The sequence below is a fragment of the Carcharodon carcharias genome, chromosome 11 (genome assembly GCF_017639515.1).
Source record: "Carcharodon carcharias isolate sCarCar2 chromosome 11, sCarCar2.pri, whole genome shotgun sequence".
Taxonomy (NCBI): Eukaryota; Metazoa; Chordata; class Chondrichthyes; order Lamniformes; family Lamnidae; genus Carcharodon; species Carcharodon carcharias.
Window position 1 is genome coordinate 92,367,309 of NC_054477.1, and position 15,822 is coordinate 92,383,130.

The 15,822-nt window shown below is 41.4% G+C and overlaps 1 protein-coding gene across 4 annotated transcripts in view; it reads right to left on the reverse strand.

The window, feature by feature from the left end:
- Nucleotides 1–15,822, reverse strand: part of slc36a4 (solute carrier family 36 member 4) — a 450,045-nt gene that overhangs the window by 115,340 nt on the left and 318,883 nt on the right. For 3 of the 4 annotated variants that reach the window (XM_041199221.1, XM_041199220.1, XM_041199231.1), the window contains one exon: nucleotides 8,765–14,979. The exons of the other annotated variant lie outside the window; for it this stretch is intronic. In XM_041199221.1, coding sequence (XP_041055155.1) covers nucleotides 14,660–14,979 — 320 coding nt within the window. In that variant the 3' untranslated portion in view covers nucleotides 8,765–14,659. Of the gene's footprint in view, nucleotides 1–8,764; nucleotides 14,980–15,822 lie in introns of those variants that run through there. 4 annotated transcript variants of the gene reach the window in all.

The window sequence follows — 15,822 nt, forward strand, 5'->3', positions numbered from 1 at the left end:
ACCACCAATATGTTTCAGAGACTTGTAAAGTTATTCCCCTGTGTTAAAGTACATTCAGACACAATGTTATTTTATTTTGCTTTCGTGTGAAGATTTTGATTCTTTAAAGGTAAACCTTTAGTTTAGAAAACAGGAGGATATTTTGATAGGATGTGCATACACCTTTAAGAGAATATACCTTAAATTACTGTTGATCAATACCACATTGACAGGATGTGATGTATTAGTCCCATGACTTTTAAGCAACTTGTAAGCAGCAGGGTAGAAACCATGTGCCATATTTACTTAGCCTTCTAGTGAGTAATATCTGGATATAGTCATATCTTCAAATAAACAATTTACAATATTGTTCCACAAATCCTTGTGTATGCTTGGTACATTTATACCCGAGAAGGAAATAACAGAGGCAGGCTGCTTGTTCCCCTGCTCTGTGACATGATATGCCCGTGGCAGAAGTCCTCTGGGTTTTGGAGCCTGTAAGGGCATTGCCAAAGACTGCTCCATCTGTCCTGGTCATTGGAGGAGAAGAAAGAGTGTGCACCTCTGTCAGAGTTGCTGAGAGCAAGGGCCATGACAGTAGAGAGGAGGGGGAGCACATTAAGAAGTGCTTCCATTGCTGTCATTCCTGCCTCCCTCTTCTCTCTCAGGGCACTGCAATTCACTGGTAACCAAAAGCAGGAGATCATTTGGCCATAGCTAAGTGTGTGTTCAGTCATCAATGCAATTTTTTGGTCAATGTTTTGCAAAGTGGCAGCCATAGCATTCAGGCCATTGGTGTGGGACAACATCCACTTGTTGGACTGCCATGTATGACTCTCCATGAACTTGGCCACTCTTTCAATAGAGGTGGTCATGAGCACCAATGTCTGAGCTATCACAGCTGTGATGCAATACCCACTGAGGTGCATGTATCTGGTGGAGGGTGCGGGTGCATAAGAGACATGTGAAGATCCTTCCTCAGACTGATGCTCCTCCTCTGAAAACCCCACTGCCTCATCCCTCATCTCCTGGTGCAGCTCTGACAATACGCCTGCAGGAGATGAAAGACTGACATTAGTTCAGCACGTAGGTAAAATTAGGTTCCAAATTTGCATTATACAGGTCATGTTATTGTACTGATGACATTGACACAGCATGAGTGGCAGTTCAGGTCTCTGTGCCACCCTCATCTCTACAAAGGTAAGCACCTGTACCGCTTCCACTTTGCCGATCTCCAGGACATCCTCCTCCATAACCATGAGGGTGGCCCACTCCTCTGCATCTCTTAGTAGTTGTGGGCTCCATTTTCCTGCAATGAGGAAAGGCAGAGACTTAGGACTGTAAGGAGTTAAGAGATTGCTAAGGATTGAGGTAGACATTTGAGAGGGGTGACAATTAGGCACTCAAGGAGCGAGCGGGTACCAACTGTTGGTTGGTGCTGTCTGCTAAGATGGAGACTTGAGGAGGAGCCTGGGGAGAAATGAGTATGTGTGGCAACAGAGTGTGTGGCTCCGATGATAGCTGTGCAGAAAATTGCTAAAGAGATGAGAGGGTAACAGCTATAGCAGAGAGCTGCAGGCCGTTTACCTTGCCAGACCTCTGTAGGTCATTGAAACAATGATGGCACTGGATCCACATCTTCAGCACCACAGTCCTGCTGCTCACCTCCTCTGGAATCTCAAACCAATTTGGCCAGTGAGGCTAGCTGGCCTCCTCCTGCCACTCGCTGGAAGGAGGACCTCTCTGCAAGCCCTCACTGCTTCCAGCATTATTTCCAGTGATGCTTCCATGCTGCCTTTCCATGCTTTCCATCCACTTTCCCCCTCTTTTCTACCTCACAGTAAGCGACTCACACCCACTTTCCCTAATTGGATGGCAAACCCAGAGGTAGATGTTAATTGATTGGCACTGGGAAAGAGGAACCGAAGGCCTGCTATTCGGGAAGTACAGTTCATGACCTGGAAATGGGGAAGCCGTTGCTGCAATGGCTAAGGCAATAAGTTTTCTTTTAAATTATCCTTTCATGGGATGTGGCCAGCATTTATTGCCCATCCCTAATTGCCCTTGAGAGGATGGTGGTGAGCTGCCTTCCTGAACCGCTGCAGTCCATATGGTGTAGGTACACCCACAGTGCTGTTAGGAAAGGAGCTCAAGGATTTTGATCCAGTGACAGTGAAGGAATGGCGATATATTTCCAAATCATGATAGTGTGTAGCTTGGAGGGGAACTTGAAGGTGGTGATGGTCTCATGCATCTGCTGCCCTTGTCCTTCTAGATGGTAGAGATTGGGAGTTTTAAAGTTACTGTCCCAGAGCCTTGGTGAGTCCAGCAGTGCATCTTGTAGATGGTACACACTGCTGCTACTGTCTGTCAGTTGGAGTTGAAGGTGTTGGATGTGGTGCCAATTAAGCTGGCTGCTTTGTCCTGGATGGTGTCAAGTTTCTTGAGTGCTGTTGGAGCTGCGGTCATCCAGGCAAGTGGAGAGTATTCCAGTACACTACCAACTTGTGCCTTGTAGATGGTGGTCAGGCTTTGGGGAATCAGGAGATGAGCCACTCTCCTCAGGATTCCTAGCCTCTGACCTGTTGTAGCCACTGTATTTATATGGCTAATCTAGTTTACTTTCTGGTCAATGGTAATCCCCAGGATGTTGATATTGAGGGATTCAGCGATGGAAATATCATTGAATGTCAAGGGGAGATGATTAAATTCTCTCTTGTTGGAGATGATCATTGCCTAGCACTTGTCATAATTAGTTATTTTGAATATAAAATACTGCGGTAATTTGTATTTTAAAGGGGAGGAGGCTGTAGGCACAAGGCCTGCAGCCAATAATTTTTGCAATTTTGTATTTTTGCATTTTATTTCTGCTTTGCACTTGATTTTAAGTCTGTATTGAATATTTAAAGTTACTTTGTAGACCTTGATTTAAAATGAAGTGTGACTGTGCTTTGATTAAGTTAAATAATCAATTGTAATCAGTAGTAATATTGTTAACTGGAGACATGTTTTCCCAAGACCTTGTTTTTCATACTGGCCATTCACAGCTAGTATTTGGTCTACATCTTTGTTTCCCTTTTCAAGCTAGAATACTAAAATAAAAGTTTTCTTTTGTTCATCAGAAGTGTTTTTCCTCACTGCATCTGATGATGCTTGAACATGATGCTAGGACAATAAATAGCCTTACACATGGGGTGGTCAACTATGGTGTGGAATCAGGAGATGGAGTTTGATTGATGGACAAACAACCTGATTGATGACAGATGAGAAACACCATCAAAAGATACTTAATCAACCTGAGTATGGCAAAGTCTATGAGGCCTTGCAATGCCTGAGGAAGAATTGATAAGGATTCATGTTTTCTTGACTCTTGTTTTGAGAACTTCAGAATAAAGTTTCAAAAGACTGGAATGGAGCCAGAAATTTGGCTTAAAGGGACACTGCTTCCAGGACTCGCTGCTGCAGCCAGAGTGGAATAGTCAATCGCTTAAGACTATGGGAGGAAGGGCCGTGAATGGCATGACTGACTGAAGTGCGCACACATGTAAAGTTATTCAGAGACTTGGTGATGTATGAACCAAGGGGAATTTTACCATTTTGGGGAGCTATTATGAACGCACCAATTTGGGGTTGTTTTACCATTTTGGAGAGCTGTCTTGAACAGAACAATTTGGGGTTAACATTTGTAATATAGCATGTACCTGTAATATAATATGTACAGTATATATGTAAAATTGTTTTTCTTCCTTCTTGTAATATATATATATATATAAAAATATATAAAGTGCTCTTTTCTTCCTTTCATTTTAATAACATTATCTTCCTTTCATTTTCTTTTAATCATTAATAATTGTTTATTATTGTCAAATAAAAATTGTTGTTTTCATACATTGCTTGGTATCGATTTTCTAATCCCTGTTCGTTCAGAGTACACCTCCGAACCTATGTGAGACTCTGCAAGGGATTCTTACCCCCTTACAATTTACAGTACTGTTTTCCTCTATTCTCTCTTTAAAATTAGTCCTACAGTGGCATTGATGGTTACTTGACACTGATCAGCCCAAGCCTTAATGTTTTAGGTCTTATGGCATTTTGATGCATCTGTATCTGAGGAGTTGTGAATGGTGCTGAACATTGTGTAATCATCAGCGAACATCCCCACTTCTGACCTTATAATGTAGTGGAGGTCATTGATGAAGCAGCTCAAGATGGTTGGGCCTAGAACACTACTACCCTGAGGAATTCCTGCAACTGAGATGCTTGACCTCCAACACCACAACCATCTTCCTTTGTGTATGAATCCAACCAGCGAAGAGTTTCCCCCCTGATTCCCATTGACTCCAGTTTTGCTAGGGCTCCTTGGTGCACACTCAGTCAAATGCTGCCTTGATATCAAGGGCAGTCACTCTCACCCTGTCTCTTGAGTTCAGCTCTTTTGTCCATGTCTGAACCAAGACTGTAATGAGATCAGGAGTTGCGTGCCCCTGATGGAGACCAAACTGAGCATCAGTGCCACTTGATAGCACTGTCGACAACACCTTCCATTATTTTGCTGAGAATAGGTAGGCAGATGAGACAGTAATTGGCCAAGTTGGATTTGTCCTTTTTTCTGTGGACAGGACATACCTGGGCAATCTTCCACTTTGCCAGGTATATGCAGTGTTGTAGCTGTACTGGAACAGTTTGGCTAGGGGTGCAGCTAGTTCTGGAGCACAAATAATCAGTACTATTGTCGGAATGTTGTCAGGGCCAAAAGCTTTTGCAGTATCCTGTGCCTTCAGCCATTTCTTGATATCATGTGGAGTGAATCGAACTGGCATTTGTGATGCTGAGGACATCAGAAGGAGTCTGAGATGGATCATCTACTCAACACTTCCGGCTGAAGATTGTTGCAAATGTTTCAGCCTTGGCTTTTGCATTGATGTGCTGGGCTCCCCTATTATTGAGGATGGGGATATTTGTGAAGCCGCCTCCTCCAGTGAGTTATTTAACTGTCCACCATTATTTATGACTGAATGTGGCAGGACTGCAGAGTTTAGATCTGATCCATTGGTTGTGGAATCGCTTAGCTCTGCCCGTCACATTCTATTTCTGCCTTTTGGCATGCAAGTAGTCCTATGTATTAGCTTCACCAGGTTGACACCTCATTTTTAGGTATGCCTGGTGCTGCTCTTGGTATGCCCTGCTGTACTCTTTATTGAACCCAGGTTGATCCACTGGCTTGGTGGTAATGGTAGAGTGGGGGCTATGGCTATGAGGTTACAGATTCTGATTGAGTACAATTCTGCTGCTGATGCTCCACAGTGCCTTATGGATGCCCAATATTTGAGTAGCTAGATGTGTTTGAAATCTATCCCATTTAGCACGGTGATAGCCCCACACAACATGATGGAGGGTATCCTCAATGTGAAGACGGGACTTTGTCTCCACAAGGATTGTGCAGTGGGCACTCCTACCAATACTGTCATTGGCAGATGCATCTGAGCCAGGTAGATTGATGAGGACAAGGTCAAGTAGATTTTTCCCTCACAACCTGCTGCAGGCCCAGTCTGGCAGCTATGTCCTTTAGGACTTGGCCGGCTTGGTCAATAGTGGTGCTACTGAGTCACTCTCGATAATGGACATCGAAGGCCCCCAGCCAGAGTGCTTTCCGTGCCCTTTCCACCCTCAGTGCTTCTTCCAAATGGAGTTCAACATGGAGGAATGCTGATTCATCAGGGGGAATGCAATGGTATGTGGTGCTCAGTATGAGGCTTCCTTGCCCATGTTTGACCTGATGCCATGAGGCTTTATGGAGTCTGAAGTCAATTTTGAGGACTCCCAGGGCAACCGCCTCCCACCTAAATGCTGCTCTTCCACCATATATTGTGGGTCTGTCCTGCTGGTGGGACAGACCATACCCAGGGGTGGTGATGGTGGAGGTTGGGACATAGTCGTACTCTCAGAATCATATCTTATGGACAATGTCAGGCTGTTGTTTGACTGGTGTGTGGAACAGCTCTCCCAATTTTGGTACATGCCCCCAGATGTTGGTAAGGAGGTATGTGGCTTGGAGGGTGGTGGTGTTCCCATTCATCTGTTGCCCTTGTCCTCTAGTTGGTAGGGGTCACAGGTTTGGATGGTGCCATTGAAAGAGCTTTAGTGAGTTGCTGCAGTGCATCTTGTAGATGTCACTATGTTTCTGTGGTGGTGGGAGTGAATGTTTAAGGTGGTTGATGGGTGCCAATCAAGCAAGCCGACTTGGCCTGGATGGAGTCAAGCTTCATGAGTGTTTTTGGCTGCATTCATTCTGGCAAGTGGAGGGTATTGCATCACACTCCTGACATGTGTCCTGTAGACGGTGGACAGGCATCCATAACTTCACTCCGATCACAGTTGTCAATAAAAATACATTACCCCACAAACAGTCCTAGGGTGTCAGTGAGGTTGGCTGTTTTGAAATTGATTGGATGGCTTAAACAAAATAATGCTTGTGGTAACAGCACCCCAACAGCATTGGAGGTGTATCTGCTCTGCAGGCTGCAGCAGTTCAAAAAGATGGCTCACCACTACCTTCTCAATGGTAATTAAGGATGAGCAATAAATGCTGGCCTTGTCAACAACACTCACATCACATGAAAGAAAGAAAACAATCCACAGGATGTTAGAATTGTGCAACAAGATGCTAGTAAGGGCCAATTAAGTTTAAAGTATGAATCAGGTTCAATAACCAATCTAGCAAACTGCTGGAAAGATTGGTAAGTAAACATGGAAAATGATGTTTATGTATGAATTAAGGACTAGATTCATTATTCAGGCTTACAAATCAGGTTTACTTAACACTTGTTGTTTTCATCTTATATGCCCAAATGATTAACTTACTGTTGGCCAGGGGCTGCAGAAACTACTGAGTTTATTCCAAACTGCTGACACATAGGCAAAAGCAACTTTTGAACTGAAGTAGCCTGAGTTGGCTGGAACTGGTTTGAATTAGCTAAGTTTCGTGAAAGACAAGGGAGATGTGATAAGACACAAGTCCTTATTTAGAAAAGGAGTAATGAGGTAATGCTACCTAAGTCCTTGGGACAGAGCCAATAAGGAGAAGACACGGACTAGGCGAGCAAGCCAAAACCAACAGGAGACAGACAGCACAGCTTGAAGAGATAAGATTTGGAATAAGAATGAAGAATCTCAGGCATGGAGCCAGCGAAGACTCCGGAGACCGACCATCGTGGATTTGGAAGAACCTACATCAGCAACATAGAGATGACGTCGAAAGAGAGAGAGAACAGAACACCTGGCCAGCGTCTTCGCTCCTTTTCGGGTATTAGCCTTTATATTCTGTGACCACTCAGGGAGTGTCAGAGAAACCTAGTGAATGTGCGTTTTGATCCTAGTTTGGGTATAAAACTGTATAACCTGTGCAAACTGCATGTCTATATCTAACCAGACGTACAAGCTTTATGTATATGATCTAACACTGTGAATAAAGCGAATTGAAAGTTAAGAGAGAATTGACTCTTCTCCTCTTTGTACTAAGCCAATAACTGTAACCGGTGACCCCCGGTCAACATTACATTCACTATATTGTGGGTAATGGCTAATAATTTGCACAAACAGGGTTAAGAAGGTAAATCAAAAGCAAAATACTGCAGGTGCTGGAAATGTAAAATAAAAGCAGACAATGCTGGAAATAATCAGCATCAGCATCAGTTCTGCTGAAAGGTCATAGGCATGAAACGTTAACTCTGTTTTTTCTCTCTCCACAGATGCTGCCAGACCTGATAAGTATTTTCAGTTTTTCTTTAAGAAGGTAAATGTTGTGAAATGAGGAATGGCCATTCAGGAGGGATGAGTACTGGAAAAACCTCTGGACTTAAAGTAATTTAGATCTTTTCCAAACAACAAAAGTTAAAGACATTATGTACACTGGGTAGCAATCGTTTGCTTGTATTTAAAAAAAGCTTCATAACTTTCTATTCATTAGCTCATGACTAGATTTTTCTCCCAGTTAATTCCTGATTTTGGAAGATTTGAGGCGTTCAGTGGAGGAAAATGAGGTGGGAAGGTTTTGGACTAGTTCCCCTGAATTGTGCTGGAACTTTATTTCCCCTCAGTATTGACATTCCACAAACCTCTATGCAAAACTGACCCTTTGAGTACATAAATGCAATCACCTACCTTCCACCTCTAAAAAGCAAAATATTTATGCTGTCTTTCTCTTCAACAGAATTTGAAGACACACTTCAAATGTGACAAATTATTTATAACTTCCATACAGTTGCAGGATAAGGGAAAGGGTCTGAAGGGTCTTGTGCTTTTATTGTGGACATTTCAGGGATGTGGTACAGATGTTTAGAATCATAATCCCCATTCCCTACCTACTGGCTTCCTGCCTTATCATTACTATCATTACTTTGCAAAGCCTACAAGCTTAATGCGTTCACTGGTAAACTTTGAAAAAAAATCATATTTATTATAAACATCTGGAGCCAAACATAAATAGTAACAGTTCAATTTTAGCTTCAACTAACTATTTATCTTGTTTGGATTGGATTGGGTTGGTTTTGGATCTCAATTCACATTCTTCAATAATCAGTAGTTAAGTAAATGAACTTCTATAACCATGATCTAACAAAAATGATTATCTGTGTCTCATATGTAAGTTCTGTGAATAGGCAAACGTTTATTGTAATGATGTTGCAACACTAAAAAAATGACAGCTCTAATTATGAAATTTTACAAAAGCAAATATATTTGAAATTTTCCAAAAATATTTTACAAAAAAGTCTTCTAACACATTAAATCATTTTAAAAGAGTTTATCAAATATCAGATATAGTGCACTTTATCTGCAACAGTACACTATTATTACACCATCATATTACGGAGATCTGTAGACACAAGCAGTTTATCTGATTAAACAGGTCAACAATATATAGCATGATTGTGATAGACTAGCCTGTCGTTGAGTCCTGACACCTCATCAGGTTAAAAGTAAATGTTTAATAGATCATTACAGGTAAACAATTCAGTTAGCTGCCAGTGCCAATATGTAATGAAGCCTTTAAAAAAGATCAAGGAGAATGAACCAGAAGAAACGATATATCCATTTTCATTCCAGTTCACATCAGTGTTTTCTTAGTATGACATGAAATAGTATAATATATTAAACCTAGCTGTACAACTGTTGAAGGAGGATGACAAAGTCACCAGAGACACACAACCAATGAAGCATTTGAAGATGTATCTGTGTGGGAAGGTCTTTGTAAGAAAGAAAATATAAGAATATGAAAGCTATTCAGGAGGATTCAAAAGATAGCAATATCTTATGTTTCTAGTTACATCTTTTTACATTTCATATTTATTTTGATAACCAAATTTGTACCGATAATTGTACTACATCAAAATATAAGACTCTTCTGATGGGTCTTTGTTGCTGTGCTCTGAAACAGGAATATATCTTCTATATATTGCTGTGACAGAGCACAATGATAACTTGATAAATGATAACTTGCCACTGACATTTGCCAACTTCCAATCTGATGGGACTGCTCCCGAATCTAAGGGATTTTGGAAAATCATAGTCAGCACATCCACTATCTCCGGATTTATCTCTTTTAGAACCCTAAAGTGTAAGTCAACAGGTCTCGGGGATTTGTCAGATTTTAGTTCCTTAAATTCTCCAATACACTTTGTCTGCTGACATTAATTATTTTAATTTCCTCATTCTTTTTGTCTCTAGGTTACCCTCTATTTCTGGCATGCAACTATTCTGAAGACAGACACAAAATATTTGTTGAATACCTCTGCCATTTCCTCACTCCCCATGATAATTTCTCCCGTTTCTGATTCTAAGGGATCAATATTTACTTTAGCTATTCTCTTCCTTTTTATATACTTAGAAAAACTGTTACGATCTTGTGTTTATATTTCCAGCTAGTTTACTCTCGTTCTATTTTTTCCCTTTTTGTCAGCATTTTGGTGGTCCTTTGGTGGTTGCTAAAAGACTCTTGATCCTCAGATTTGCTGTTGTTCTTTACATTATAAGTCTCTTTTTAAAAAATCTAATACTATCCTTAACTTCCCAAGTGAGCCAGATGGCCCTGTCTTGCTGAGTTTTTGTTTTCTAACTGAAATGCATTTATGTTGAATATTTTGAATTGTTTCCTTAAATGTTTCCTGCAATTTATTTACCGCCATACCTTTTAGTCTATTTATCCAATCAATCTTAGTCAGTTCCCCCTCGTACTGACTGTTTAAGATTCTTGTTTGTGATTGCAGTATGTCACTTTCAAATTTAACATGGAATTGAATGTATTATTGTAACAATTTTCCAGTGGATCTTTTACTATGACATTACTAATTAACCCTGCTTCATTACAAAATACTAGATCTAAGTACTACTAGTTGGCTCCACAAGGTATGACTGTAAGAAACTGTCATGAAAACATCCTACAAACTCACCTTCTAGACCAGTCTTGCCAATGTGATTATTCCAATCTATATGGAGATTCAAGCCCATCACAATTATTTCATTGTCTTTGTTACAAGCTCCAATAATTTATTTTTTAATGCTCTAACGATATGGCTACTGTTTGGGGGCCTATAAACTACTTCCACCAGCGTTTTTGACTCTTGCTTATCCTAATTTCCACCCATACTGATTCTACTTCATGATCTTCTGAGGCCAGATCCTTTCTCACCTTATGCCATCCGTTACTATCAGGGCTACCCCTCCTTCTTTGACATTCTGTCTGTCTTTCTGAAATATTGTATACCCTAGAATATTTATTTCCCAACCTTGATCCCCTTGTAACCATGTTTCTGCAATGGCAATTAAATCTAAAGCATTTTACCTCTATTTGCACCACTAGTTCATTCATCTTATTTCAGATGCTTCATGCATTCAGATAGAGAACATTTAATTTAATCTTTTTACTATTATTTGCTGCAATTATCTTATTCACTAATGTACAATTCATGTTAAACACTCTATCTCTTCCTCTCCCAATCTGCTTGTCTTTCCCCACATTGCTACATTGTTTTGATGCCTCGGCCTTTCTCTTGATCTCTAAATCTCCCTTCACCTGAACCCCACTACTCCCCCCCCCCCCAGTTAGTTTGTAGCCCTTTCCAAAGTCCTAGTTATACAATTGGCCAGGACACTGGTCCCAGCCCAGTTTAAGTAGACCCCATCCCAACAGAATCTCCACACTCTTCCCTGACTACTGATGCCATGAATCAAAATCCCTTCCTCCCACAACAATCTTTGAGCCACACATTTAATTCTCTAATCTGCTTGACCCTATGCCAATTGACATGTGGCTCAGGTAACAAACCTTTGAAGTTCTACATTTTAATTTGGACTCTAACTCTTCAAACTCTCTTAACAGAATGCCATCCCTGGTGCTATCTATGTCATTGGTTCCCATTTGGACCACTACAACTGGATCCCAAGTTCTCCTCCAGCTGGGAGGAGATGTCTTTAACTCTGGCATTGGGCAGACAACACAACCTTCAGAGCTCCCATTATGGCTGAGAATAATATCTATCTCCCTGACTTCACTCTCTCCTTTCACTACCAAATTCCTTTTTGTTTCTCCCACTTGAATGGCTTCTTTCACTATGGTGCCATGGTGAGTCTGCTCATCCACCCTGGGGTCCTTCTCATCCATACAAGTAGCAAGTACCTCTTACCTGTTGGACAAACTGAACCATTTTGGTCCACTTTGTTCCTGTGCACTGTCTCTTTGGACTGGTGTGTGTTTGACCATGAAAGGCAACGAATCCCATGCTGATGGTGAAACGGAAGACATTCATCTGGTGGGCGCAATGACTGGATCTGATGGTAGGAGAGACTGTTGGTGCAGGAGGATGGCAATGATTCAAACAAAGCATTCGCTATAAATCTCTGGCAGCAGGTAGGACTGGTGGTTCCTGCCCTTCCTTGGTAATCTTGATTTTCTACTGCTTTTCCTGCTCCTGCACCACCAACACTTCTCCACCCCCTCTCCCCAACCCCTCAGGTGGTCCAAGAGTTGTTCTTTTTGCAGGGCAAAGTTATGGAGCATGCAGTAAATGACAATGATACTGGAGACTCTCTCTCAGGGCTATATCATAGAACGCCTCCACATCTATCCAGATAGTGGAACCTTTGCTTCAAGCTCCCAATTGTTTGCTCAACTGGTGCTCCGTACAGTGACTATGGAGGTAACACTCTTCTGTCTCTATGCTTGAGTTTCTGGCATTGAGTCAGTGGAAGTTCTTCCTGTTCATGTACATTCCAGTTTCCTTATATGGAGCATACAAGGCTATTAGGGTGTGGGTCAATTTGCCCTGCACCTGGAGGAATGCTGTTTCCTGGTGATTACCAGAGCCCCATCTTCCTGCTTTCCTGCTCAACTGAGGAAAGTGATGAATTTATTTTGTTTAGTGCAGAGCACATTAGTCACCTGTTTGATGCTCAAATGCACTGCAAATTGACCAATGCTATTAATGTCATCTGTTGCAGGTTGCAGTGATCCTGAGCATAGACATTTGGAGCCACAGGCAATGAGGATATGACCGATTGTGGGCTGTATTTGGTGCTGGTGACATGGTACTGTCACAGGATCCCCAGTGAAGCAAGGCCACTGGACACCCTGTCCCTTAGTTTATCAGATATAAGACGCCCTGTTACTGTAGACCTGCATGTGGTAAGGCCTCCTGTGTCCTCCCCTCCTATATATACCCACTTCTCCAGCTGTTGGTTGCTGTTGGTCTCAGCACTCTAGCTCATCTCTTCCTCCTTCCACAGCACCACTGGCAGACTGATCCACATACCCGTGTTGTCAGAGCAACTTTCCTCATCAGCCCCTGGGCAGAAATTGTTCTACAGCTCCACAATAAACTCGCCACAATTTGTGAACTCTGCTAGAGCAGTCAACACAGGCAGAAATAGACCTAAAAGTCCTCAGGCAGTCTAAAATCACAAACTAAAGACTTACCTGAATGAAACTGAGAATCTATTTAAATAACTCTGGTGCAGCCTTCTTCCTGACTGCTGTGGATGGGTTTTAGATTGAAGAAATACATGTTATTTGTAAAAAATATGACATAGATTGAATCCTTAAGCAGGTGGATGTCTCCACGTTGTCTTATTTCCAAACTAGCTAAATTTCACTCTCATTATTCAAGATATGAGAGAGTTGCGCGCACTCAAATATCTGCTATTTTTTCTTACTAGAGATGAGACTATCTTGCTGGGTGTCAGAGAGTCCCAACTACAACTAGATTACAGATTGTTACTTCTTGGCAATTAAAATTTTTATACTTATATACAGAAATCTACATTTTGCTTGCTTTTCGCTTCCTTTTGCATAGTACACTCCCCTTATTAAACTGTCTTTTGGATCGATAAAGGAGGATTTTATATGGATTACAAATCAATGAAGAAGCCAGAAATTTGTGTTTCATATTTAAAAAACTAGGGCGCAATTAAAGAATTGCAGGTCTAGTCTATGATTGTACTTGCTTTAATACCTCCTTTTAAATTTTCCTGCTTTTCTTGTCTTCAAACCTCCTTTCAGGTTTCTGGATGAGACAAATGAAGCTGAGGAGCTCAGTGAGTGGCATCAATGTTAACAACATGGGATAAGACACAATTCCTTGAAGATTTCCACCTTTCCCCCCCACATTAGAACCACTATTGCATGCTCCATCTTGGGGTCCAAGTAAGAACCTGAAAACTTTCCAATTGATAATATTAAGATCCGGATGTCATTTGAACCTTGAGTTCAAACCACAGGCCTAAGAATTGGAGTGTTGCAAGTTTCAGCTAGAGCCGCTGGGCTGACAGCAGGTCAGCTTTGAGTTTATGGCATTCACATGAAGGTTACTGAATAGACTCCGATCTCATTTGTTGCCAAATTTCATTTACATTTTATTTTGGGGAAGTTAGGCAGAAGAGGAGGTCAGCAGAGCACGTTTGAAGTGAAACAAAATCTTAATCATACTAATCCTTTTCAGTTCACCAGTTACTTAATATTGGATTGAGTATTCTGCTTTTGTGCTAATGCTCTGGAGGGACTGGCATTATACAGTTTAGTTCACAGAATGACAGAATCAGAGGGGAGGACTGTAATGGTCTTGTGAGAACATGATCAAATGCCTACATCCCATTTTCTATATCAAAATCAATGTGTTTTTGCATTATACATGACTTAAATCGCTATGGATAAAACAATGAGACACAAGCACAAGGATGAAATGTATCATGCTCTGCACCAAGGAATGTTACTACATTGATTCATGTTTACAACTTCCTGACTCTTGGGTTCCTAATCTCAGCCTAGCTAAGAGAGGTGCTAAGCAGAAGAAAGGCATTTCCCCACATGGAAGGAGGGATACTAGGCAAGACAACCTACGTCACCCATCAGTGGGAGAGGAGAGGAGGCAAAAAATGTATGTTAAGAAAAAAGGACAGCCCCTTGTATTGAAAATTTTCAAAACAAACAAAAAGAATTTACAAAGCAGCTAAAACCAGATTCTCAACAACTATTATGTCTTACATGTTAGTGTGTAAGAGCTTTGGAATTGCAGTGAAGAGCTTAAATACACAATGTAGTATTTCCATTTTCACTCCATAGTTGTGTAAAGTACATAGTTGTAGATCATTTCCACAATTCCTCTAAATGTAGCAGCTCTAAAGTACCTTTCGCTCATAAGCTAGAACTATTGGCCCAAGAACTCAGTACAGTAGAGTTGAAGTTGATGGAAGGACCAGTCGTGGGTTTAATTATTGATGCTGTCTCTGGGTAGATGATCTCCACAATAGTCACATATGTTCCAGTCAAAAAGCCAATGATTCCTATCAATGCTATAAAGATGTCCTTTAGGAGTAACCAGAGAGAGATTCCTTCTCCAGAAAAAGTGATGATCTCCAGCAAAGGGGGGAAGATGAGGGCCAAAGCACTACTGCTGACTGCTCCAACAAATGAAATCACTAAATCAAGACGTGGAATTAAGATCGCAGTGGCACCTGGGTAAGAAACAGAAAAGATTCACAAGATTTAATCAAGAGACATTAAATGTTTCAACTCTGTTCTATTCATCACTAATTGTGCAAAATACTTAGAATGCAGCTTTTGTTACCAGGTGAGAGCTTGACTCAAGTAGTAGTCTTACCTCTGAGTCAGAAGATTATCGGAGTAAAATTGGCTCGTGCTGGGGGAGGGGGCATGGAGAAGGGGAGGTGGTGGCATAGTGGTATTGTCACTGGGCTGATAATCCAGAGACCCAAGGTAATGCTCTGGGGACCTGGGTTCAAATCACAACACAGCAAATGGTCGAATTTGAATTCAATAAAAATATGGAAGTAAAAGTCTGATGATGACTATGAAACCATTGCCGATCCCATCTGGTTTACTAATGTCCTTTAGGGAAGGAATTCTGCCGTCCTTACCTGGTCTGGCCTACATGTGACTCCAGATCCACAGCAATGTGGTTGATTCGTAAATGCCCTCTAAGCAAGGGCAATTGGGGATGACTAATAAATGCTGGCTCAGCCAGCAACACCCAAATCCCATGAACGAATAAAAAAAAATGCTTATAATCATGACAACCCAATTTCAGGCTGGGGTCCAAATACAGGTGTTAGACCCCTAATAACATCTGTTTCTGTAACAGTCCCTGGATGCCTGCACTTCAGTCCTTACCTCAGGCTCACGGCTTACTTGAATTGTCTGCATAAGGGGTCTCCCATTTAAGATGGGGATGAGAAGAAATGTTTTCTCTCAGAGGATCGTGAAACTGTGGAATCCACTTCCCCATACAGTAGTGGAGGCAGTATCATTGAATATTTTTAAGGCTGAATTAGATAGAT